Raw genomic sequence first — 26061 nt, forward strand, 5'->3', positions numbered from 1 at the left:
ACTGTTAAAGTGAAGAAGAACATAAAAGACGAGACGGGTTTACCTCCTCGTCTGCGTGAGTGGATTCGTCCTGCTCGTTGGCGTTCGTGAGAGTTGGTGCTGCGCAAAGAAACACGTCTGCGGCATGTTGCCCAGCAACGACAGATTTACCTGCGGCAAAAAGACGACTGCGGACAATTTCGGTAAGCGGTGTTGTTGATTAATGCTGTTAAGTTTCTGTAAGAAAAAAAAAAAAAAAAAAAACAGTTTCTTTGCAGATTTGCTGTTTGTCACGCATGATATGTGCTTAAAGTAGCAGCAACGGCTGAATTGTGTAACTTGAAACAGGTGTGCTTCAAGTTAAAGTGCACCTGGTGGTTGTCATCACCTGTTGGTTCACCACTAAAACAGTTAGGCTACATTTAGTGGCTGAATCCAAATGTTAATTATTATATTACTATTACTGAAATACAGTGAGGTTGGTCCGTGATAAGTGTGAGTGGATTTAATTATTTGTTTTATGTTGTGGCAGATTTGCATCTCTGCTCATATGAATAGTTTTGAAGCAACATATTTGCAGGGGAGTATTTTTCTTTTTTCTTTTTATGGGTCTGCGCACAAAAACCTTTTAGGATGAGCTGTTTTTATCCACAGTGAGAGCGGTTCCTCTTCTTGGTAGGCTGAGCTGTATTCAGATGGTTACAATATGCAGCTTCACCAAAATCTTTCACACTGGTCTATTAATAACAATTATACATTTGTATTTCAGCCAGGCTTTTATTAATGAGTGAAATAGAAAAATCCATTGGGTTGTGTTGTAGATTTCAGAACTTTAATAGACAATGGTGACTTTGGATATTGAGGCAAACATTTACATTTACTGGATGCATGAGAGTTATAGTTGTTCAGCACTTTACCAAAACCTCAAAAGGGGGAGACCTGACATTGTTCCACAGCAGCCACACTGACAAGTCTGCAGACAGAAGTGTGTCACTTGTAGAAAGTGAGAATAAATTCAAGATCCAAATTATTAAAATTATTTTTGAGTCTGTAATAAACTGTTTTTTAAATTGAGTTTATTGATTTAGTGTTGATTGACTTAATGCTCATGTGAAGTGAGCGTTTCACTTTCAACCATGTATTCACAGCACCAGCTTTTTTTCACTTTAGAAATGTCACGGTGTGTGTGACCAAATGTCTTCAAGATCACAGCCCACATTGAAAATGTATCCGTTTTTAGAAATGTTATAATCTAGTAGTAGAGTCGATGTAATTGAGGTTCACCAGCATCCTGTGGCGTTTACCTAGTGTTCTAATCTGTCTCTCATCTTATTTCCTGTACATCTACACACACATAACTGCTCTTATCTTTCTACAGAAACCAGTGCAGCATGAACTGCGTGCGTGGCAGGGCTACATCAGACAAAGAAAAAAATCTTAATGTTTTCAGGAAGCAATTAAAAAAAACAGCAGATAAAAACTGTTGCTCGGTGAACAGATTCACTGCAGACTGCAAATGTTCAAACCATTATATTAAAACAGATGCGCAGCACCGAACCAAGCGACTGAAGAGCCGCAAGGAGAGGAGTCAGATGAGAGGTGGTGGGAAAGAAGCTTCAAAGTCCAAATCACATCACCGCCCCTTCCATCGTCTACCCAGTAAAGACATGGCGTATTACCATAACTGCTGTCATAGTAGCTGTCATTGTCCTTCAAGGAGAGACGCGCCTTTTCCAAATGTCGTTCCTGCCGCACAGGAGCCCAGTGTCATCACAGACAGTCGCCTGATAGGACACCACGGCTTGTTCAACCATGAGGTGAAGTCTATCGACATTGAACGCTTGCTGAGTGAGCAAAGGAAGAAAAGTGGACAAGTACAAGAAAAGAATCGCTGTATTTCACACCCATCGACATCTCAAAGTCCTTCTTCGTTCCCCACTAATGATGTGTTGTGTGCTGATGCTCGTGAGACTATGACATTTAGAAAAACAGCAGACCCCGCTACAAAGGCCCTTGACAATTGCCGTGAGAAAGAGAGTAAGATCAGTCAGGGTTCAGATCTTACACCAGGGCAGAGACCAGAGCAACAACTTGACCTTTCATCTGGAAGTCTTAAAAGCAGCCTCTCATCGAAGCACAGCTCCATCGGGAGGAAGAGCAGAGAGGGCGGAGAGTCACAGCATACTCCCACTGTTGACAGAGGAAATGTGAATACATTGAACAAGAAGGTAAAGGGACATCTATCTACTCTGGAGCACACCCCGAAGAACCAGGACTCTCCTGTCCCCCAAACACAAGATCATGGTCTCAGCCCGAGCCCACTTCAGCTCTCCAGCTCACACTCTGCTGAAAGCTTTGACATACGGCGCAGGAGACCAGATTCTGACTGTGTGTCTAAGACTGTCAGTGCAGTGGCAGCAGGTCTGTGCGACTGTCTGCAGTTCCCAGTCCTGAGAAGGAGAAGCCTAGTGGCAGAGAGCAGAGAGGTGCTCTTGAAAGCGCTACGGGAGCGGCACGGACCCCGGCTTCAGGAGAACCTCCTTGAGGTGCAGCGATGCCTTACCTTTGTTACTGATCCCACAAAGGACGTCCAGGATCAGGAGCCCACCATGGTAGATGAAGATGAGCTCCTGACTAAAGGTAGGAACTGAAATACTCTGGGATACTTTGGGAAAAAATTGCAAAGCTGATTTTTTTTCTATATATATTTTTCAATAAGCTTTACTTTACTAACTTGCAGTCTTCTTCTTGTTGGAGCATTTCTTCAGTTGTTTGTGCAGTATTACCACCAGTCAATTATTCACAATAGAATGTGTATTGCGTCTGCATGCTTATGAACATGTTTGTGTGTCCACATGTGCATGCAGGATACAAACAAGAACAGGGCCCATTCATAAAAACGTCACGCCATAGTGCTGCTAGCAGTGCCGTTAAGTGATATCAAGCTATCTTTAAGGAGGTTCACAATTTTTAAAAGTCTGTCTTAAAACAATAGTCAGCTCATATAAGCATTGAAAAAAAGCAGTAGTAAGCCCTGTAGGCAAAGTCATAGTTTGTGGGCAGGTTTTAAGTTGTTTCCTTTATTTTATGCTTTCACAACAGCATTTCAAGCCAACGCTGCCAGTCAGCCACCTTTAGACACTCAGAAAACCACATCTCTCAAACTGATGAGAAGTGGGCATTTTAACTGGAAGTCCAGTCCACAGCTACACCAAAACATGAAACAGGTAAGACCTTAAGTTCACTCTCTGTTTGAAGTTTATTTCACACACGGCCCAGCGGTTATCCTTCCTTCAGTAATCCTCAGATAGTTTAAGATTCCATTACTCTGGAATAAAATACTTTCTGCTTTTCATTTAAAGGCTGCTGAATGGTTGACAAGACCTGTGGAGACTTCGGTGAGCCTTTTGGATGATATCCTCAGATCTACTTCCTCTCCTGAGTTCTGCATGGACTTTGAGCCCTCTGGAGTTAAAGCCAGTGATCATTTGTTCGCTCCCTCTGCCACATCATGCTGGGGAGAAAATGCCTCAGCATCTCAACACTGGGAAGACAGATTCAACAAGGCAAAGAGCAATGAGAATGTTATGTTTGGTTCTTTTTTGAACCACAACAGAGTATTTACAGAGAGGAGCAGCAGGTCTCAATATCGCGGCAACATCCAGCCTTTGTTTCCTTACCAAGCACAGCTGCCACATAGAAATTCAGAACAACCAATGCACCCTCCCCGGGAGCAAGACCCATTTGAAACTGACAGAAACTCTTTCGCTCCCTTCTTCTCTGCCCAAATCTGCCATCCTCAGCAGAGCACCAACTTCCAGCCCTTCAGCCAATTCAGTCACCCTTCAGCTTGTCCTCCCCTCAGGTCCCATCACACTGACATGATGCATTACCCCCCATCTCACATGATTGAAAGAGACCCAGCACATCCTCTATCTTCTTTCCCCAGTCCTGAGCTCTGGTTCTTCCCCCCTATGAGACTGTACTAAAGTGTGGTGAAGCACTCCATAGGGACATGTGAACATTTCTTTGTCTAACTAAAAAAATAGAATTATCTCGAGACTTTTTGTTCACAGTCAGCAACAATATGTGTTGTGTGCCTATATTTTATTAAAAAACACAGTATTAAATGTAATGGCAACAGCTGTCATCTCAAGAGTTAACTCTTTTATTCTTTTGTCCCATTTGTGCTGTGATAAAGAAACACACAATTATGTATTGTTTGCATCCTTGGAGCATTTTTTATGCAGAACTGTATATTAACACATATCTTCAACAACACAGGTGCTATATTTTTTTACAGACCAAGAATCTTAGCCAAGAATGTGCTATTGTGAAAGCTCTTTGTTTGTTTTTTTGTTACCTATGGGCTACATTTAAATGCAAAAAAAAACACATTTGTACAATTGTGCAATAGACATGCAATATTAAGCATTGCTAAATATACAATTAAGCTGAGCAGAGATATTAAATTCTGATTCATGGTTGTATAAATGATTATAATAAAGGATTGTTACTGGTCTTACAACGCATCTCACTACTTATTTACACCATATTGTCATGACACTCTTAATAATATAATTACTCATTTACTGGGAGGTTTGTCTTGACAATCATTAATAAAATAAAATATTTTTAAGGTTGCAAGTAATAGTTTTCATCTGATGTGTAACTCTTAAAATGTTCAGTTTCAGAACCTGGGCTTTTGTCATTTTCTTCCGTTTTGAGTCTGCTACCTGCTCTTATTGCCCTGCGTAGCTGATTCCAAAACAGTTCTTGGGCCTGTATCGGGTCATGGCAGTCTGAGTCAGGCCACTGCAGGTAAGTCTTTTTTAACATCACTTTTCTCATGCGGTGATAGGACGACAGCTGCCTCTCAGAGATCGGCTCCAGAAACACAAGCAGGAGAACATCCCGTTGCTCATCGAAGAGGCGGTAGCTGGCCAGTTGGATTTCCAGAGAGCACCACTCACTTCGTAGGAAATTCCTGCTCACCACACAAATAGTTTTACGACTGCCATACACAGCAGAGACGATGTTGTCCACAATATCGCGGCCCAGCTCAAAATCCCTGTGATGAAGGCAAAGTTTAAAAGATGAACCATGTCCCTCCAGGTTGGGCAGCAACTGATCCATGACCCATTGTTCATCAGCAGAATTATAGGAAATAAACGCGTCATATTTGCAATTTTCCTCCTCCTCCCTGAGTCTGCGCCACTGCTCACTAAACCAGGAGCGGAACACGTAGTAGCTGTACTTCATTTTCCAGTAGAGTTTGACATAAAGTAAAGGAGTGACTGTGAACAGGAAGATCCAAAGTGTTGTGCTAAGGAACAGGTACTCTCCTAAATCTATGTAACAAACCTTGGTATCAAAGTTGTAGAATTTGAGTTTTGCATTGTGTGGGCATGGCAGATTGTAGAGATAGACCACCTGGACATTTAGGTTATGTTTTGTCCAGTTTTTCAGCAAGCTGTTCTTGCAGGTGCAGCTTAGAGGAGTATTACGTATGTCAAGGTAGTGGAGGTTAGGTAAACTATCTAGTGCATCAACAGGAATGCTCTGCATCACATTGCGGTTGAGCTGCAGGGTGTGTAACTGTGTAAGATTCCCAAAAACCTCCTTTGAGAAGTTCTGAATGCCCATATTTTCTACAATCAATTTGCTTAAATTTCTTTGATTTTTAAAGGCTCCTGGTTGTAGTTGCGCCACCCCAACACAGCAGTTATCCAGTGTGAGGAACTGTAAGCCTGTCAGATCATCAAAGACATCAGGAGCAAGATGAAAGATGTTATTGTTGGTGAGATACAGAGATTTCAGTGAGTGGAGTCCACGGAAAAAAGTGCGGGGTAAAACGACGAGGCCATGAGGCCGCTGACTGTCCAATTTCAGATCACTGAGTTTGCTGAGATTCATAAATGGGGAATAAGAGATACTTTCAGTGAGGAAGCAAATCTGATTACTCTGTAAATCCAGAACTGTGAGTGTGTCTTGAAATGCATGATAGAGGGAGGTGTCAATTGTTTTGAGATTGTTTCCATCTAGATAGAATTTGGACAGACTTTTTAGTCCATCAAGACCAGAACGCTCAAAATGAGTGATTTTATTACCTCCTAGGTCCAGTGTAGTCAGTTTCGTGAGGTTGAGGAAGGTCCCATTAAAAATAACAGAAATACGATTGTTACGTAGGTTAAGGATTTGCAGATTTAAAAGATCTTCAAAGGTGTTATTGAACAAATCAGTTAAGAGATTATTGTCCAAACGGAGGGTCTCAAGCTTTTTTAGCCCTTTGAGAGCTTTACGGTCAAGAAAAGCAATTGTGTTTATGTTAAGTTTAAGTGTCTTTACATTTGGTGTGTGATTGAAAGCGTAAGCGTTGACTGAGAGGATACGGTTGTAACGATAGCTCAGCTCTTCCAGTTTTGGGAAATGCGTCTTTTGGTTTTTACAAGACGGGAGGGAGGTGAGATGGTTGTGCTCTGAACTGAAGCTTTTTATTTGTGTCTGATTTTTGAGAAAGTTTAGACAAAAACTTGATATTTTCAGTTGGTTGCGGGATATATCCAAAGCCCCTGTGATTGTAGGACAATGGCATAGTGTGTCTGTTAGATTCGCAATCCCATTATTACCCAGCCCTAAGTTTTTAATCCGTTTTAATTTTCTCTTTAACAGTCTGCATAGCTCCATGAGGAGGCTGTCATTTTTTAGACCTGTGCCAGAGAAATCAACATGACCTGCATAGACGTTGCTGTTGCTTAAAAACTCCACTATGTTGACACTTGTTGAACGCAAACGCAGATAGTTTATATGTCTCAAATCCACATCTTGAAATGCCACCGTAGGAAGCCTGGAATTGTATGACAAATCAAGTAGCTGGATGAACCCGAGGAACGAGGGTTTGCATCCTAACGTAGACAGTTTATTTCTACATAAATACAACATAGTGAGGTTTTTGGGTAGTGACACATTTGAGTGGCTGAGAGAGGTCAAACTGTTAAAGCAAAGATCTAGTACTCTCAGATTTTTTAGATGCGACACGGATTTAGCAATCCCTGAGAAATTCATCAGAAGGTTTTGCCTCATGATTAAAGTGTCTAGCTGGAAAACAGTGGAGAAAATGCTCTCTGGGAGCTGCTTTAGTTTATTGTTTGACAGCGAGAGAAAGGTGAGGTTGGGCAGGTCCTTAAACAGAAAAGGATGGAGCGCTGATATGTTGTTAAGGGACAAATTTAGAGACTTAAGTTGAGACAGGTTTTGAAAAGCATATTGATTGATGATACTCAAATGATTATGATCTATTCTCAGGTGTTGAAGGTTTGGTAGATGAACAAAGCTCCTGTTGGGAATGTACCACACAGGATTAATAGAGATGGTGAGATTGATGGCAGATTGTGGCAGGTCATTTATAATATCCTTCATATTCTTGTTCTTCCGACGGATGCAGTTGAAACTTTGTCCTTTTAAGTGTGGGTCTTCAATGCAGTTGTTGAAGCTGTAACCACTGATGAGTTGAACAGCACCAAGAACAACTGTAACTGACAACAGCTGATAAGTTAGATTCACCATTTTGTCGTGCTGCAGTCCAGAGAAACAGGACTTCTTTCAACAATGTTTGTTAGTCGGGTTGGTTTGATGTTGGTTGCAAACTTGTCCGTCAACAAGGCCTCTGGGTTGTTCACCAGTTGAACACGGTACAGGAGTCTAAAGACAGAGAGCAGGTTTTAAAGTTACCCTTTAAATCACGTTTCTTATTTTCTAAGTAGAACAATCCCAATACAGAACTGCTATCACCATTCCTGCTCTAAATGTCTTCATACCACCTGTTGTTTTTTACCATACCTATGAAAATAATTTGAGGTATCTTCCTCGAAAAATGTTTGGGTCTTTGGTTTTCATTTGTGGATATTTTTGTCACAAGAACAATTGGAAGTCTGATTAATTTTGAATAATATTTTCTTTGTAATAGCCGAAATACTACATGACAAAAATTAAAGCTTTTTTAAACTTTTTCATCAAATACAGCCATGTATTAAAAACCCAAAATAAAAATGGCCACATTTTTATGATGATGTTGCAGTATATTCAGTAGTGTGTATTCCTCCACTAACAGTTCCTACACTAACTCAGACTGTTAAGTGTGCCTTACAAAAACCTCACAATCCTTACAAAACGAAACTTTCACTTCAATAGTCTCAGGTCATAATCGTCACTTGAGGTAATGCTGTGTTTGCCAAGAAATTTAAAACCTTGCAGCCAAGATAACTGGGTTCCTCTTGTAATATTTTCATATCCCTTTTTACTGGCATGTTCCTCCTCTTCCTGACATTTGTTCCACTTTATAATCCATGTATGATTCTGCTAAAAACATGTTACAAAAGGGTTGACATTGTTAGCTAATTGGGAAACAATTTGGCCTGCACTGAGTTAACTACTACAGAGTGTGCCATAGGCTAAATTACAGCAACATGTTGTTACAGTCGCAGTATAAACGCAGACAGGGAGAACAGGGAAATAATCTTTGCACATTATCTGCCATAAACATTCTCTTATTACTGTTCTCCCAACATTTAAAAAAAAGAGAAGGTATTTAGGCTAAAAACTGGCATATAATGATATCTTGTTAAAGGTTATATTTATGTAATCCTTCACACAAATTCTTCACTCTCACTCATCTAATCAAAAAAATACTTGGCAGTTATAATTAGTCATTTCCAAATACGGTACTAAATCTGTAAAAGTAATATTATTTTATGTATTTATTTGACAGCCTTACCTGCTGAATGAATGCCGTTCAACTCATCTTGCCTCTTCAGAGTGCTTCTTGTACAATGGATTTGTTAAGTAGACACTAAATCGGAAAGAGGAAGATGGATGCAGCCAATGAATGCCACCGTTCATTTCCTCCTGTATGGAGTTGCAGCTAATGGAACATGAAAAAGCCCAAAACACAGCATGATAATTCCAGTTTTTTAATGAAATACTGTTGCTTAAATTAATACATTAGTTAATTACACATACATGAAATAGTCCTTTTATGAATACATGATATTCATTGTGACGTTGTAAGCAAGAAAGACAGTATTCGGGTATAATTACATTCCAAAAATAAATAATGTATGTAAATTAACCACTATACTGTAAAGGAAAAGGCATTGTTGCTGTAAATCTCAGAATTTCCTTCTTCACGCCGACAATTTCATCTCAGTGAGGGAATATTTAACTTAGAGACAGTTCAATGTAAAAGTTTAGACCTGTTGAGATACTGAATTATTTTTTTTGTTATAACTTCTTCCATATGAATGATCCAGTTCCAAGTCTGAATTGCTTCCTGCATCTCTAATTTTTAATTTGATGTCTATAGTTGTATGATGGAATATATATTATGTTAAAATAGTATAGAATAATTAAACAAGTTAAACAAAAATTGCAATTCAGTCTGATTATCACCCATCTTCTCACATTATAAAAACACAGTACCTAATTATTGTCATGCCAACAAATATCAAATTTTAATCTGAAATACAGAAATTGCGTCCAGACGAAGGAATGTGAACTTCCACATATTCTCTTTCTTTGAAATTTGAAAATTAGACTCGTCCCCTCATCTTCTGCTCCCGCGCCATCTGACACAGTCCACACAGAGGCAGGCAGGCCATGACTACCCAGTCGTCACACACCGAGCCCTGGGAAGAAGGACAGGCACAGTAAACTGGTGACGAACATTTTTTGTGGTGATGTATATCTTTTTTTTTTTTACAGACTCATGATCAAACACTGGGTCTCTGCATTTAAATTTGTTTTTGTGGTCTAATCTTTACACGTCAGCACACTTACGGTAATGTGGTATTTGCTGCGGATGCTTGTCCTCAGAGCAATCATGGCACCAGGAAGGAAGGGAACACAGCAGCTGTCATCATTGTCCTGAGCCACTTTACAGGCCAGGATACAAGGGATGAACGTTGCACAAAGACCTGGGGAGGAGAAATATGTTTTCATGTTCATTTTACAATGTTGGTTCATTTCTGCCTGCTCCCACAAACACACGTAAACACTTACAGATGCCGCAGTCTTCACAGCAGTCGCACACATTTGAACTCCAATCTGACAATCCGGTGGAGACAGTGTACTGTGTGACGGAGACCTGAGGCTGCGAGTTGATTACATTTGACTGGAACGCCATTGCTGCAAGTAGAAGACAAGGAATATGAGGAAGAGCAGAAATGTAAAAACAGATCATACTGGTTCATTTTCTTGATTTGACATAATAATAAGGTAGTTGTTGCAAAACAGTATTATTAAAAAGGAATGCAATTCAATTTAATTGTATTTGTATAGCGCCAGTTTATAACAGGAGTTATCTGATGACACACAAATAGAGCATGTCTAGACTGTGCTCCTTCGCTTCATATATGGTAACATTTTCTAGCTCTATTGAGGCACTGTATCCCCCAAGCAAATATCCTGCTCCGTGTCCTGTCCTGTGCCATCGAAGCAAACCAAAGACAATTATTTCAATAATAGCGCCCCAGAAACCAGAGAAGCAAGATTAAATTACTACAATCCGTTGTTGTAATTAATAGTGATAGAAGCCGGATGACTTGTCCATGTAGCAGTTCTGGCCAACCTTAGTTTGGAGAGAACTTCTCAGATCTCACCTCCTGAAGTTCGTGTATGGCTCCCGGAAAAGTGATCTGAGGTTGTAGATGGTCACGGGGTAAATCCACAAACAGGAGGGCAAGGCTAAGGCCACAGCTCTTATACCCAGTGTGACATCAGTCGTACACTGAAGCCCAGTTTCTATGCTGATATGACATGGCAAACAAAGGCCATTTGGGCAGGCGCAAACATCTTGTAAAGACCCAGATATTTAGTTTTGGGGCGTATCAAGGGTGCACCTAACATGACGTGGTCTTTATCAGCATTCAGCAATTGAAAAACAAAGTGATAGATAGTGCATATTTGTATTTCAGAAACTTATAAACCAGATTTTACTTTAAGAGCAGGTGTGGTGTGTGTACACACTGTGGGTCCAACTATGAATGGGAACATGAGAGTATAAAATGAGCTGTGGCCCTCAAGCCCTCACCTGACATGAGATGTTTGAAATTGTATAGTATGTACACAAATATAGGAAAAGACAGATATCCAACACAAATAACATAAAATAAACACAAATAACATAAAAAAACACAATTAAATCAAATGTAACAAAAATTGTGAGATGTAGCATAGCAGGTTATCTTCGTGGTTAACTCCACATCACCATGTAAACCGCCTCTCTCTCCTCCGTCCACAATCTTGTGGAAAAAAACGCATGCAACATTTGGAAGACATTGGTGATGTAGAGGCTCACTGCACAAGGCACAGAGACTAAAAATCCTCTAGTTTACCCAGATGATCTTTATGAAAGATGTCGATTCTCATCTGCGAGAATTCAGCAGCTACCTATGCCAGCTTCTAGGGCCAGAATGCATTTATGTTCCCATTTAATTGTGATAAAGATCACAGAGGCTTTTTATGGTCACATGTAATTATATTTATAAAGTATAGAAGTACTTTTTAATATACATAGACTAGGCCTTTACACAGAACTCTTTATTTCCAGAGGAATCCAGGGTGATTGGTGCGACTGATTGTATATTTATTCTAACAGCAGCATTACATTCACACAGGTCACCTTCAGCCTCGGTGCTTTAGGGAGTAGATTTTGAATTCAGTTGTCAGGCACCATGCCTGATTTATAGAGGCATATAGCAGTTTTAAATTCATATAATACTCAATTCAATACACTGGCCCCTACTGCAGTGAGATTAATCCATTAACTTTTCTTTAAACTCCTCATATCCTGATATTATCATTGTACATTCTTCTAGGGACAAATAAGGAGCAAAAGACATAAAAAAAAACTTCTTCCTGTGCTGCTGAACACGCCCCTGGCATGTGGACACACACTCTTAAGTTGACACTGAATCAACTAACATCTTAATCACCGTTGTTGCACCATTTAACAGCAATGTAGGCAATCAGAGTTTGAGAACCCGGACGTTCCTTGGAAACACTGAGTTAAATCTGAGTAGGTTAAGCTCCCTTCATAGTACAGCCCTCTCGTCAATAGATCACTCACACACCTGTAAATATGCCAATACCTGGTCCTCTAATAATTTATTAACATGCCTTGCTGCTGAAAAATTAACCTCAATGTTCTGTTTGGGGTGCTGGACACCACAGACCCTCTTTAACAGCTTAAAAAGTATACTTAATGGGTTCTCAGAGGCCCCTGCTGTAAAACCTTGGTTAAATATAATGAATTTGCATATGCTCTACATCTGTGATCGGTGTTGACAGTACTGTTTACAAATGATTACCCTCCTAAATCCAAAGTCTGTTTGAATCACTGCTGTTGGAGTTTTATTTATATTAACAGTTTATTCATTAGAGGTCTGACAGGGATTTAAACCTCTCTAACCCACAAACAAAAGGAGTATATTTGTTCATGTGAAACCCATATAACATAACATTTATGATCATTTCTGTATTTTGTTATATATTTTTATTTTTACACATACAGAAGTGGAGTCCGTGAGACTCAAACAATGAGGAAGTAAAGCCAGTGTCAACAAAACACAAAGGTTAACCCTGATAAAACGCTGACCCTGCATAGTCACTACTTGATCGTATTATGGTCATGCATTTGCTATAGTTCACATTCAGGAACTTTTTATTTCTTAGACAGGCAAAGATTTCTGAACATTTTTTGAACCATGGACTTGCCAGATACCTTCAGATCAACTGGCTCACCTGCAGTAAGGTTACTGAGTTGTGGCCATAAAACAGGATCCGAGTTTGTTATTCTAAACTGCAACAGGATTATAAATTTAACTCAGATTACGAAAAACGCCTGCCAAGACAAGACAGAACAGATATTGTTGTGCTCTCCTCTGACTCGTTCACAGCATGTGTGATTTCACATGCTTTTTAAAACTTGCAATTAACCTCTCAAATGTACCGTTTCTAGTCCTTGAGTGCATTTTTCAAATATTTTTTGACTTATCTCACAGTGATCAAGTTTTGAACCTGCAATAAATAAAGAAAAGATATGCAGCACATTTTCCATTATCTGAGAGAGCCAAATAAAAAAGAATAAAATATAGTTTTTTCTCTGTTCACTAAAACAAAACTTTTGAACAGAACAATATGTAATTCTAGCAGCTGATTAGTCTCACAGATATAAAGTCATTTACAGATATGTGAGCTTCTTATAGAGTGGGCAGATAAGTTGCCTGATATTAGCCTAATGCAGATATATTGATGTAGGAGCTATTTTATTATTTTGATTATTGTTGTTTGATTTTTGTTTTGATTAATGTTTTTGCATTTGTTTGTATTTTCTTTTGTAGAGTGAATGAATCATGCCTGGACAAAAAACTAATAAGTAACAAGAAATTGCACTTGGTTGGTTGGTACTTTAGAAACAGTGATTTTGTCCACCAGAGAGCACTGACTAGTTGAAATCGGAAAGGATCCATTTCAAGATTATCTTATTATGTAATGTGTTTTTGTTTTAATAAATGACTGTCAGCAGATTTGTATTAGATCTTTTAATCAGTCAAGTTAACACTTCTTATAGACAGTGGTGTATTGGAGCAAAGGCAAAAAGGAAGTGGAACCTCTTGCAGAGCTCGGGTCAGAGAGCCACAGAGGTTCCAAGTTTTAAAAAATGAAGCATGGCAGTGAGCTAATAGGCTCTTTGGAGGAGTCAAAGTCTTCTGCTCCTCCATGTGCGCACCAGATTACATTCAGACATATATATATATATATATATATAACTTTAACAATATGCTTCTGTGATGTGTAATACACTGTTCATCGACTATGACAGAAGGAAGCAAAATATCAGTAAAGTTGCACAACAACAGAATTTTCCCGAAAGACCCTCAGTCGAGACAGAAGTAACCGCAAGTATGTTCAGTTCCTCACACATTTAACACATTGTTTTTTTAATCATACAGAGATACTAAAAGGGGAATGAGGACTTCGCATTCTGTCCATCCTGTCGATCTCTGTGTCTGTGAAGGGCATTATGACTCACTTTACCGCTTCACAAGAATTTGAGTGCTGAGTCGAGTTTGCAAGTGCTTTTTATAGAACCCCAATTCAAAACCCTATGTACACTTCAGAGGTTAAAAGTGTTTCTGTGGCATTTCCTCATATCAGGCATCTGCAGGTAGATGTCAAATCACTATCCCAATATTATTTTAATTGGTTAAAGTTGTTTTAACAGAGCATGAAAGAGATTTGAATACATTTAATTTTAGTAGTAGTAGCATGCATGCCCTCTGCATATCTAATGAGCAATAAAGTGGTGTTCTTGTCTGCCCCTAGTAGTCTGTTATTTTCAGCCACAAAGATGCAAAAAGAACTTCCTGTGTATGCGTATCTAATCACATATAGTATTTAGTCCATCCTACATAAGCTTCATAGTTCTTCTTTACAAGATCTCAGAGGGTGAGTGAGTTAATTTGTTTGTTTCATTCAGCATCAACTACATATAAACAGAGGTTTACCTTGAATTGTTTTGTACTTTTCTTAAACAATTTTTATTTCTATTTGACATTCTAAGATTTGTAAAATATGGATTGCTCAAAATCTAAAGTCTTCACCTACAATATACTACAATATAGTTTTGGTGTACTGCTTAATATCCCAAAACAAATAAATAAAGAACAACATAGTAGAGACATTGAAATTCTTGTCAACTTAGCACTTTCACTTCACCATTTGCAAAAGATTGTTTGGTAAAACCAGTTTCTGCTTCTTGAAGGTTACATTCCCATAAATGTTGTTCCCTTTTGATGTTATGATATGGAAAGCATTTTATACATAAAATAACATGGATCCGCAGTAGATACGGGTGCACAATCTAGAAGATAGAAAATAGATTATTTTTCCATATAGAGTACCTCAGTCATGCACTGTCTGTCTGGCCAAGCTTTATAGCTGCCCCATGTCACGTTTTAAAAATATATGTCACAATTTCCCAGACAGTCATCTATTCCTACTAAAGCACTGTTCTGTGCATCTGTCTAAAACCTGCAAGGATTCAGTTCCTGAAATTATGACTTCTTCTTTCTGATCCTCCTTCATCTGGACAAGAGTGGCATGGTTAGAAAAACTAATTTGTTTATGAGTGTGCTGTCTTTGACTGTCGTAGGGTTTCAGGTGTTCTGCTGCCTCCTTGTTTGCAACAAATATGGATCAAGTGACGCCAACCATGGATTACTGGGTGAGTGGCCATTTTTATATTTATACACTGAGACTTCTGCCTAAGTTTGCACTTTATTTTCTCTAACATGAGCAGATTTAATACACTGTATACAGGAACATATTCCATAAGAGATATTTTCAAATGAGTTATTCAACTGTCATATAGTATCAAACATGTATATCAACTATCTTTAGAGTCAAGTTTTTTACTGAAACAGATTTTATTTGACGTTTTTGGAACCTTATTACCTTCATGCATTGCTCAGGCTCAAGTGAATTAAAAGAAGAAAAAAAATATTGGTTTCCACTTTATAGTGTCTATCAAATGTTACACTTTTCCTAAATAACTTATCTGTTTCTAGAATCTGACAGAACTGCTTTCCCCTCTTCTGTCAATAGATATTTGAGGACTATGACAATTACACCATGCCCTCTGAAATGAGCAGCAGTAGTGCAGAGCCATGTCCACAGGAGGACATCTACAGTTTTGCAAAGGCGTACTCCCCTACTGTATACATTCTGGTGTTCCTCCTGGCTGTGGTGGGCAACGTCCTGGTGCTGTGTGTGATCCGACGCTACCGAAACACTCAGAGTGGTGGTGCCTGTGCCTTCTCTCTGACAGACACCTTCCTCCTTCACCTCGCCATTTCTGACCTGCTGCTGGCCTTCACCCTGCCCCTGTTTGCAGTGCAGTGGGCTCACCAGTGGGTGTTCGGCTTGGCTGCTTGCAAGATCTCCGGTGCCCTCTTCTCCCTGAACCGCTACAGTGGCATCCTCTTCTTGGCCTGCATCAGCTTTGACCGTTACCTGGCCATCGTTCACGCTGTGAGCTCTGGCTGGAAGCGCAACACCTGCCATGCCCAGATTGCGTGTGCCGTCATCTGGGTGGTCTGCCTGGGCCTGAGTGGAGTGGACATTACTTTCAAACAGGTAGTGGAGGTGAAGACTATAGGTCATCATAAGACCCTCATGTGCCAGGTGTGGTTTGTTGAGAACTCCAGACAGTGGCAGGCCGGGCTGCGGCTGATCAGTGTGGTTCTGGGTTTTGGGCTCCCCCTGCTGATCATGCTCTACTGCTACATCCGCATCTTCAAGTCTCTTTGCAATGCCACTCGTCGCCAAAGGCGCAAGTCTCTTCGCCTCATCATCTCATTAGTGTCTGTGTTTGTCATCTGCTGGGCACCGTATAACTCCTTTCAGCTGGCAGATAGTCTGCACTGGCTAGGAGTGTTGACTGCAGGTTGCCAGTTTGGTCGTGTGATGGACATTGGGACTCTGATTACTGAAAGCGTGGGGCTGTCACACTGCGCCCTGAACCCTCTGTTGTACGGCTTTGTGGGGGTAAAGTTCAGAAGGGAGCTTGCCAAAATGTGTAAGGGGCTTCTTGGACAGAGAGGCTGGCAGGGGATGGAGGGATGGAGGGAGAGGAGGAACAAAAGAACCACAGGATCGTTCAGTTCTGCAGAAAGCGAAAACACCTCTTATTCTGTCATGGTGTGAAACCAAGATAGGCCTGATTAAAGAGGAGATGTGGTTGTGTGTGTGTGTGTGAGGGGGTTAAGAGAAAAGTAAAAAGACTAAACTGATATATAAGTTCAGTTTAATGAAGACTTTAAAAACATTCTCAGCGGGAAAGTTTTCTGCCTGTCCAACTGGTGCTTTAACATCTGGTGATATGGTGCAGCTTATCACACGTTGTTTTTATGTTGTTTATATTTTTTATGCAAGAATATTATAGTAAAGTCTTTAAGTTAGAGTGGAACAGAGAGAAAAACACATGCTGATGCCTTTTTTTGTGAAAACGTGTTCATTTTTGTGTCCAGAGGTCAAATCTTGTGTAACATATAGATTTCTTCATACTCCTAAAAAAAAGCTTGATCAGCAGTTAAGATGTAGCCTGTAGCTTCAGCAGTCAGACTCATATCTCACATCCTTGCACTCAGTAGATTAGTCTCATCAGATTCCACGCGCAGATACATCTGCAGGAAGTTTCAGCTTATAAAACAGTGAAAATGCTCGTATATGTTGAAAAGTTGTACATGTTGAAATGATCATTTTGCGTTTCTTTTTTTCATGGCCCATATAAAGCTGCTTTTTAGCTGTATGTTTCAAAAATGAACTGCTGTAAAAGAGGAAATGAAATGACTCATTTTGAGTTTTGTAATACCCAGCGTTTTTGTTATTTTCAAAGATTTATGTAATAAATTTACATTACATTTTTTACAAAGTTTGGAATAAAAATATAGTGTTTTTTTATATTAATCGACACCTCAGGTTCTCTTTCTACATGTTCATTACTTTCATCCAGCACAGATCTCATGATTAATACAAATATGAGTGAATATAAGTCTGAAACTACAATGAACTGGGTGTGATGATGAGACAGAGCGCCTTGGAGAGAATGACGTCTTTGATTCTGAGTCACTATAACACTTTTGCAAGCACAGGTCCAAACCAGCAAACGACAACGTCATACAAATGTGTTATTTAAAAGCCAGTATGTGGAATTTAATCCATTATTAAATATAATGGATTAAATAATAATATTAATATTATTATTATTATTATTCATGTTTTGAAGAAATTTAATTGAAAGCTTACGGTCAGTGGTGGAGTATTCAGAGGAGTTAGGAGGATCCAATGGCAAGTATAGAATATAATATTCATACATGTTGATAGTGATAACTGAAGAGTGACAGCAAATGGAGGAGAGATAAAGGGGATGACATGCAGCAAAGGGCCACAGGTCGGAGTCAATCCTATGGCTGCTGAAGCAAGGACTCAGCCTTGGGGACCAGCTCTACCAGGTGAGATATCAGGACACCTGCATAGGTATGTTTTCATTAGTACAATCACCTGAATATAGAAATTATTGTGTTTTCATTACCTTTCCCTTGATCAAAATTAAACTTGTGGTTCCCAATGTTTTTGACTACAAAAACGCAGCGTGTATTTGGGGGCACTTATTATGTTACAGGTGCCCTTTTAACTGTTTCCCCTTTAAACTTTTAAGATGGTTTCATCAAAATAACTGTAAAATATCCAACATTTCACACACACAAGAAAAAGATTAGACAAAGTCCCAAACCATGAATCCTCTGACAACAATGCAATCTGAAACTTCACTACCAGATGCTAATAAATCCTAGACACTGATGATAAAAACTAGTGATGTTGTGTAAATATACCTTATTAAGTGATTATACATACGTATTCTCAGCAAAAGGTATTTATGTTATTATTTGTAGTGTTGTTGTTGATATGTGAGCAGACTTTACATGTTGCAGCTGACCAAGCACATTTTAATTACATTACTGTGTAGACTGCTGAGTTGATTCTTTTACATAAACTGATAACATTTTGTGTTTTTAAATTTTTTATCTGCCAAATATCTAGAAATAATGTAAATGCAAAAATAAAGGTACTACAAATGCATAAATTACAAGTATGAAAATTGTCAAGGAAACAAAGGGGAAAGTAGCAAAATAAGATTCTGGTGCTTGATGCCATTCTGTTTAAAAATATTACCCAAAACATCCCCCAAAAAACAAAAAAGTAAGGCCAATTTAAGGCCAAAATGCATGAATGAGGACTCATTTGAAAGGTAACATGCTCTTGTTTGCTCATTTAGTATGAGGCTAGAAGAAAGTTTTATGTGGTTCTCATCTATAGTTAGTCATCTTCGAGTAGCTTTAAAAAGGCCGTGCTCAATGTTGCAAATATGAAAATCACCATCACCTTTCAACTACATCTGTGTAAGATGTTACACCTGTGGACCTAACTTTATGGGAGCTAGTGGATTTTTTGGTTTGTGTTGTCACTAGTGTCTCCAAACCTGAACCAAGATCAAGCTCTGGCTGAAATCATCACAAATGATTGCCTTGTGTTTATTGTATTCATTATCATATTGATTTTATTTATTTTTTCACACTGATGGACTTTTATGTATTGTCTTGCTTTATGTAGTTATTTACTGTTCTGTTGTCGTTTCTTGTCTACCTGCCTGGGGGACAACAGATGTAAATTAGCTGTTAGCTAACTCTGGTGCCATTACTTTTAATTGTGCACTTTGCTTATTTCAGTAACTGAGTAAAACCCTGAACAGGCAGGGGCAGGAAAGCAGAAGGGCAGGCTCTTCAGGAACGGATGGATTGTGTTTTTAGATCCAGACCTTTAGTTCCTGTTTAAAGACTCTTGGCACCTAGTGGAAATTTAGTATTGTTTTTCTGTTGTTTGTTTCAGGGTGATTGTTATTCTTGGGTTTTGTTTCATAGTCTGTCATATAGGGTTTTATCTTGTCTGTTTTGCAAAAGTGCAAGAAATTAATTTTTTACTTCTGATTCTATTTTTATCTCTGTTACCTGCACACTACTGGCCTCCGCCCAGGGACTACAGATGAAAGTCGCTTTCAGCTACATCTGGCACCATATTTGTTTTGTGCATTGTCCCTGCTAAATAAACATTATTCAAATAAATAATTACAGAGTAGTGTGTGAAACAGGCAAGGACAGGAAAGCGGAAGGGCTGTTTTTGAATAGACAGTGTTTGGTTCCAGACCTTAAGTTCCTGCTTTAGGACTCTTGGATCAAGGTTCTGTTACTGAGCCAGAATACTCCCATGATAACTTCCAGAAGGGGAAAAGCCAGGGGAGGGGGTCAGAATAGGATGAGAAGAGAAAGTGAAAGTGCAGGTTCCCCTCTTACACAAGACCATAGCTGAACTTTTCCTTTTATTTTTAGATCAACCCCTCAAACACTGATGTAAAACACCTATTTTATTCAGTTTAATTATCCTGTTATCCTGATAACCTTGTAACTCTGCAGGCTGGAACAGGCCTGTGGTTGTGGTTCAGTTTGGAAACAGTGAAACAGCTCCATCTAGTGGACAGCAGCTCCTTGTGCGACGCATTGTTGGCTTTGTGTGAAATATCTCTGCGTCAAGTCAGGCATAGAAAGTGGGAACGCGGAAGTGGGGCAATTCGGCCTTCAAAGTAAAGCAACTTTTGTTCACAATTATGGCAAAGGCCATCAGGACTGCGCCATTTTTATCACTCCATGTGCTTCTCAATACAAACCGAAGAGCTCTGTCTATGTTTCAGCATCTTTCTCTTTATTTATATTCGTAGATGCTGCTGTGTTTTTTATTACACATTTTATTTTGAAAAACAATTGATCGGGCGACGCGTTTTTATGTGAGTTGGCAGATTTTGTAGAGGACGTAATGTGCGAGAGGATTTGACATTTGACGAACCAAAACAATCCGGCGAGGAACTAATTAAAAAAATAAAAAAAATAATTAAAGTGCGTTTACTTCAGTTCCGTACATGTCCCGGTATGTAATGTGACCGTGTTATAAAACTTCCAGCTGGTGAAGCGCAGTTTTTCTCATCGTCTGTTTTTCAGTTTCCCTCTGGTACCCGCAGGTTCTGTGTACTATGATTCACCCTCCGCACACCTAAACATGCGCCCCCCCCCTTTAACTCCACGTTCAGTGACTCCTGAAGTGTGCGCGCAAACACAAAGAAAGTTTTTTTTTTTTTTTGCGCGTTTGTCTGCTGGACTTGAGCGGAGCTCGACAGCTGCAGGATCTCGTCCTTGTCCTCCCTCCAGTACTGACTTGCGAGTGCAGTTCATACAGTCGACGATCCAGAGCTGTTGACCTCAGTGTGGAGGATACGATACGTGCGAGTTTCTGTTTGTCCTTATTTAGTATCATCCACAGCGCCTGGGAACTTACCGACCTCTAAATCTACAGCTGAAGCCCTTTATGGTAAGACTCTCAAGGTTGATTTTTGTCGTATAACATATTGGCTCTTATATTTTAATAATATAACATAATAATAATATAACTAGAGATGAGTAGAGACCTAATTTCAGTTGTAACCATTACTGCAGTACTGATATTCAAGTCAATCCCTTTCTGTTTCTGTATTACTCTTCGTTTCGAAACGGATCCCTGCTGTAGCCTGGCTGTGTGCCATATTTATCTGCTGTATATCTACTTCAGTAATCAGAAGTGACAGTCATGAACATGACATAGCTTCATAGATTGTGTGTGTGTGTGCATATGACCAAGGGGAACATTGCTTTCCGTTTAAATCCACTCCACTGTTGCTTCATCATACTGACTTTGCACCATGTGAGGTAGCCTATGTGTCCCTGTGATGTGAATGAATCCTCAGCTGGGTTTTCCAAGGGGAGATTTTCAAGACGTCACTCTCACATGGCTGTATGACCACACACAGAAAGAGAGAGAGAGAGAGAGAAAGAAGAAAGTTTGGTTTAGTATTTTTGACACCCAGAAGAAGCAGCAGCCTTTTTTTTATTATTCCTCACTGATTTTAACCTGTTTGTCTCCACAGAAGATGGACGGGAACCTTGAGCTCGGTGGAATATTTGTCCTGAACACCACTTTTGACTACTCGGATTATGAGTACAAAGATGATTCTGAGTCAAAAGAAACTGCACTGGTGTCGATCCCGGTTCTGTACTCCATGGTGGTGATTGTAGGTCTGCTGGTGAATGGACTACTCCTGTTCGTTTTGGCTCAGAAGAGGCGATCCTGGAGTATATCAGACACCTTTATGCTCAACCTGATTGTTGCAGACATCCTGCTGCTGCTGGTGACGCTGCCCCTCTGGACTGCACAGGCCGTTCAACACTGTGAATGGTGCTTCAAAGACATTTTCTGCAAGATCAGTGGAGCTGTTTTCAATGTAAGTAGCGTTTGATTTCAAAAACAACTTTCTAATTTTAGATTTATGAGAAATCAAATGAGTGCAGATGCAGCAAAACTGTACATGCATGCAATGATATTATCACATTTTGCATACTGTAGTACAACCTGGTCTCAGACACATATTACTTTAAGGCAACCTCTTCAGACTCTGTATAAGCATACATCCTATATTATAATGTAGTTAGGTATAACATGTTGACCTTTGTAAACTGTTTATGTACAATGTTGGTTTGCTATACAAAATAATTCACAATTTTGCAGCTCAACCTCCTAAACAGTTTGTAACAACATGGCTCAAGGTCAACTAGAGGTTCCTCCAGTGGACTCCAGAGTTCTTTACCACTGAGTATCAGAGAGTGCAGCCCCCTTAAACATTTTAATTGTAGTGTGAAAACTCTGTAGTCAATGAGCTGCGAGACATTGAATGTAGTAATTTCTGATGAATTGTATGTCCCTGTGTTGGGATTGCTGATGCGCTCCCTAGAATACATGTATAATTGTTTTTCTGTTGTTTGTTTCAGGGTGATTGTTATTCTTGGGTTTTGTTTCTTAGTTTGTCATACCGGGTTTTTATCTTGTCTGTTGTGTAAGGTTTTCATGTTTTTTTATCTGTGTTACAGATGAAAGTCACTTTTAGCTATATCTTATATATTATCCAAAAATACATGCATACACGCTGTGTGCATAAATAAACACCAAATAAATGAATAATACAGATTGGTGTGTAGAACAAACAGGGACAGGAAAGCGGAAGGGTGGTCTCTTAAGGGCGATGTGAGAAAGTTGTTTTTGGATGGACTGTTTGGCACCAGGCTTTTAGTTCCTGCTTAAAGTCTCTCATTGTACTTAATACTGCAAGAGTACTCCCCTGATAATCTCCAGGAATCTCAACATTTCTTGGGAAAGGCAAGAGGAGGGGATCGGAGTAGGGGAGAAGTGAAAGGGAAAGTTGCTCTCTTACACAACACCATACACCATAGCTAAACTTTCATTTTGTCTTTCCTAGATCAACTTCTACTGTGGGATGTTTCTGCTGGTTCTCATCTGTCTGGATTGCTACCTGTCCATTGTTCACTCCATCCAGTTTTACTCCTCGGAGAGGCCCAGGTTAGCTCATATTAGCTGCCTGTTGGTCTGGATCAGCTCCCTGATCCTCTGCGTCCCTGACTATATTTTTCTGGTGGCTTGGAAAGATCCAGAACAAGAGAAATCCCTGTGTGTTCACAATTATTCTCTGTCACCTACTGACTGGCAGCTGCTGTCCCGCCTGCTCCACCACCTCCTGGGCTTCCTGCTGCCTGCAGCCGCTCTGATTTGCTGCTCTTCTGGTGTCCTGCTACGGCTGCGGCACAGCCCTACAGACCTCCAGAAGAAGAGGTACATCATGGTCATCCTCCCCCTGGTAGTGGTCTTCCTCCTCTGCTGGATGCCGTACAACATCACACTCATTGTGGACACCGTCAGAAGAAGCTCTGAGAAACTTAATGATGGTTTATCTACTGTAGGTTCCCTAAAGACACCTCTAATAGTCACATCTGCTCTGGGCTGCACTCATGCATTCCTCAGGCCTCTGCTCTGTCTTTTCCTGGCGATGCGGAGACGTGCTACAGATGACAGCTCGCTGTGGGAGATGGGTGTGGGAGAGAAAGTTCTGCCTGACCAGGGTCCAGTACAGGAAGAACTGAAGGAACTAAATGTCGAGCATCAAAAGCAGTCAAGTCAGTGATGAAGAGGAGAGAGAAATGCCCTCTTGTGACTCAGAAGTGACCAAACAATGCTTCAGACTTAAGGGGAATTTAATGTGAAGTCATGTCATGAGTTCAAGGGGTGGAGGACTATATTCTGTCTAATAAGGAGAAGTAGATATTTTTAAAAGATTGACACCCTCACATTGCACTTCAATGTGAAGGTTTCAGAGCCACGTCATATGACATATAATGTACTTTTATTTTGTTATCACTGTTGCACAACTTAAGCTTTTTACCCTAAATCATGAGTTGTTGTTTTTTTTACTCAATTGTAGAAATCTGTATTTTTTTATTGTGTATTATATGTACTAAATATTAGTACTGAAATCAAATTTTTTTTATCATTATTTTATATGTATTTAAAAAAGTCAGTGAACAGGTTTCACCTGTTGCACAATCTTCAATCATAAAGCTAATGTCATAATGTTTGAAAGTGATAGAAACATAAGCTGTTATCCTTGTTGATGTTATTGTGATCCAACATTAAACAGTCCTACAGTTTATAACTTTATAGCTAATAACATGCTACAAACTGTTTTAACTTTTCATTTTTTTACATGTTGTCTTCAGGCAGTAAAGATGTCTCTATATGACCACAGTGATGGAATTCCCCCATGGCAAATCCAACAGCCTTTTTTATCTTTCACTTCATTGTTGCAACATGCAGACTGTAGGACACAGCATGACACAAACAGGTGCTGATGTCACCAGTCAGGTGACAGGGGAATAGGAAGAGGAAGAGCTCTTTGTTGGTGCTGCGGGCTTTTCATAGCTCTCTGTTTTCTCTCATATAAAGACTTCTCTGTCTGTTCAAACAGAGACCAGTGTGCCTCTAATGCACACAGCTATCATCGCTGTAAAAAAAAGAGTGTAGGAGGCAAACAGAGGAAAGAAGAGTACTTAGGGAGGACAACATCTTATTTTATTATAAGATATACATGTTTGTGTCGAGCACAAAATCTGTGTTATCACTTTGAAGCTTTTATGCAGGTTTCGGCCTGTCAGTCAAACCTGATTTCTGGGCTCAAGGCAAAATCATAATGTTAGAAACAAACAGGATACCAGCGCTCACAGATAAATAGCTTCTTGTTTATTATGTTTCAGCTACGAGCATGGGTGGTGATTATATAGTTATGAAAACATAGTTAACCACATGATGTTCCATCTCTACCAATCAATCCTCCTACATGTTACACACTTAATTAATTTAATTAATATAAATGTTACCTCAAATAAAGTGTATTTTCACAAATTGTATTCTTTAAGAAACTCAGCTTACAGTCATTTCACACAAGAAGAAAGACTTTTTTTCCTCCTTTCAAGCTACAGTTTACCTTCCTCTTTCCGTCTTAACCAGAAAAGTGTTCAATTAGAACAGAAGACTTGTGGTCTAATCTGAGAAATGCTGGTTGACTGTAGCAGCAGCAACACGTCAAGTTTATAGTATTACTGGTTATAATTAGTCTTCAGTATTGCATCAAATTAAACTCTTGTTTCCTGCATCTGCTAGAGCTTATCTGTTAACTGTAATAGATTCACTCTGCTTATCAGTACTTTCCTTTAATGAAAACTAAACCTGTTATGAGTACAAACACAGACTTTGTTTCGTGTCAACACAACAAGAAAGGGAATTGATTCCAGGCAAGAAAACAGGCACACTAAAAATTAAAACAGAAAACAGTTTTATTCTGACTATATGATTAAAAACAAAACCAGCGCATGTTGACCACACACCACACCAAGTTTAACGTCTTTGAATGAGCCTGGTACATCAGTGGTGGTACGTTGTGGTGCTGCATATTGGTTGATCTGAAGAAGTTGCAACATTTCTCAATGCTTTCTGCTGCTCTTGTTTCTTTTCTGCTAAAACCACGTGTCTGAGGATGTGTGGCTTTTTTTTTTGTCACTTTGTTTCAATTTCCTGTCTAAAAGATGTAAGGTATTTCCACTGAAACCCTTACATGTGGGTTTGCATTTTAAGATTTTGTTCTCTACGTGTTATTGCCAGAATCTAACTATACCATAAACATATATAACATTTTAGAAAGTGCTACACACCAAAAGTTATATATTAAAATGCAGATGCAGAAGGAAGAACGAAATTAGAAAGGGACATTGCACAATCTAACTTCTCATAAAGTAAAATTGTGAGACTTTGTCCTTTTCTCTGTCTACCATCTGAGCTGCAACGTGCATTACAATGTATTCAGACTGTATTTATAACTGTATAACTGGGCTTTATAGGAACATTTTGATAAGAGTCTGTTCAATAAAGATTACAAATCAAAAAATCTACAGTAAAAACTTTACAAGTAAGCACTCCACAATACTT

General features: G+C 39.4%; 4 protein-coding genes across 4 annotated transcripts; 2 read left to right on the plus strand and 2 right to left on the minus strand.

Annotated features, from left to right (window-relative positions):
• The first annotated feature begins 1862 nt into the window (after window positions 1-1862).
• On the plus strand, window positions 1863-4302 carry LOC118335392. Its single transcript, XM_035671645.1, has 3 exons — window positions 1863-2619; window positions 3082-3206; window positions 3342-4302. The coding sequence occupies exons 1-3, from the start codon at window positions 1953-1955 to the stop codon at window positions 3966-3968; spliced, it is 1419 nt and encodes a 472-aa protein (XP_035527538.1). The 5' UTR covers window positions 1863-1952; the 3' UTR covers window positions 3969-4302.
• A 13-nt stretch (window positions 4303-4315) lies between these two features.
• On the minus strand, window positions 4316-8821 carry tlr21 (toll-like receptor 21). Its single transcript, XM_035671644.1, has 2 exons — window positions 8753-8821; window positions 4316-7680 (listed from the first exon to the last, which is right to left on the minus strand). The coding sequence occupies exon 2, from the start codon at window positions 7543-7545 to the stop codon at window positions 4615-4617; it is 2931 nt and encodes a 976-aa protein (XP_035527537.1). The 5' UTR covers window positions 7546-7680; window positions 8753-8821; the 3' UTR covers window positions 4316-4614.
• Window positions 8822-9112: 291 nt separating this feature from the next.
• cnfn (cornifelin) lies at window positions 9113-10830 on the minus strand. Its single transcript, XM_035671646.1, has 3 exons — window positions 10036-10830; window positions 9814-9950; window positions 9113-9662 (listed from the first exon to the last, which is right to left on the minus strand). The coding sequence occupies exons 1-3, from the start codon at window positions 10214-10216 to the stop codon at window positions 9567-9569; spliced, it is 414 nt and encodes a 137-aa protein (XP_035527539.1). The 5' UTR covers window positions 10217-10830; the 3' UTR covers window positions 9113-9566.
• A 4277-nt stretch (window positions 10831-15107) lies between these two features.
• On the plus strand, window positions 15108-26020 carry cxcr3.2 (chemokine (C-X-C motif) receptor 3, tandem duplicate 2). The gene is made up of 4 exons (XM_035672202.1): window positions 15108-15262; window positions 15643-16740; window positions 21605-21958; window positions 22988-26020. Exons 1-4 carry the CDS (start codon window positions 15230-15232, stop codon window positions 23705-23707), a joined length of 2205 nt encoding a protein of 734 aa, XP_035528095.1. The 5' UTR covers window positions 15108-15229; the 3' UTR covers window positions 23708-26020.
• The last annotated feature ends 41 nt before the right edge of the window (window positions 26021-26061 follow it).

Source organism: Morone saxatilis, unplaced genomic scaffold (genome assembly GCF_004916995.1).
Source record: "Morone saxatilis isolate NCDOM2014 unplaced genomic scaffold, NCSU_SB_2.0 Contig24, whole genome shotgun sequence".
Classification (NCBI taxonomy): Eukaryota; Metazoa; Chordata; class Actinopteri; family Moronidae; genus Morone; species Morone saxatilis.

Bases quoted from the DNA above. Each gene is read 5' to 3' on its own strand.
- LOC118335392 (XM_035671645.1), top strand. From the start codon at position 1,953: ATGACATTTAGAAAAACAGCAGACCCCGCTACAAAGGCCCTTGACAAT. The intron at 2,620-3,081 runs GTAGGAACTGAA...CTTTCACAACAG, and splicing joins AGATGAGCTCCTGACTAAAG to CATTTCAAGCCAACGCTGCC. The intron at 3,207-3,341 runs GTAAGACCTTAA...TTTCATTTAAAG, and splicing joins TACACCAAAACATGAAACAG to GCTGCTGAATGGTTGACAAG.
- tlr21 (XM_035671644.1), bottom strand. From the start codon at position 7,545: ATGGTGAATCTAACTTATCAGCTGTTGTCAGTTACAGTTGTTCTTGGT.
- cnfn (XM_035671646.1), bottom strand. From the start codon at position 10,216: ATGATCTGTTTTTACATTTCTGCTCTTCCTCATATTCCTTGTCTTCTA. The intron at 9,951-10,035 runs GTAAGTGTTTAC...TCTCCTCCCCAG, and splicing joins CTGTGAAGACTGCGGCATCT to GTCTTTGTGCAACGTTCATC. The intron at 9,663-9,813 runs GTAAGTGTGCTG...CCTTCTTCCCAG, and splicing joins GCAGCAAATACCACATTACC to GGCTCGGTGTGTGACGACTG.
- cxcr3.2 (XM_035672202.1), top strand. From the start codon at position 15,230: ATGGATCAAGTGACGCCAACCATGGATTACTGG. The intron at 15,263-15,642 runs GTGAGTGGCCAT...TTCTGTCAATAG, and splicing joins CGCCAACCATGGATTACTGG to ATATTTGAGGACTATGACAA. The intron at 16,741-21,604 runs TGAAACCAAGAT...TTGTCTCCACAG, and splicing joins CCTCTTATTCTGTCATGGTG to AAGATGGACGGGAACCTTGA.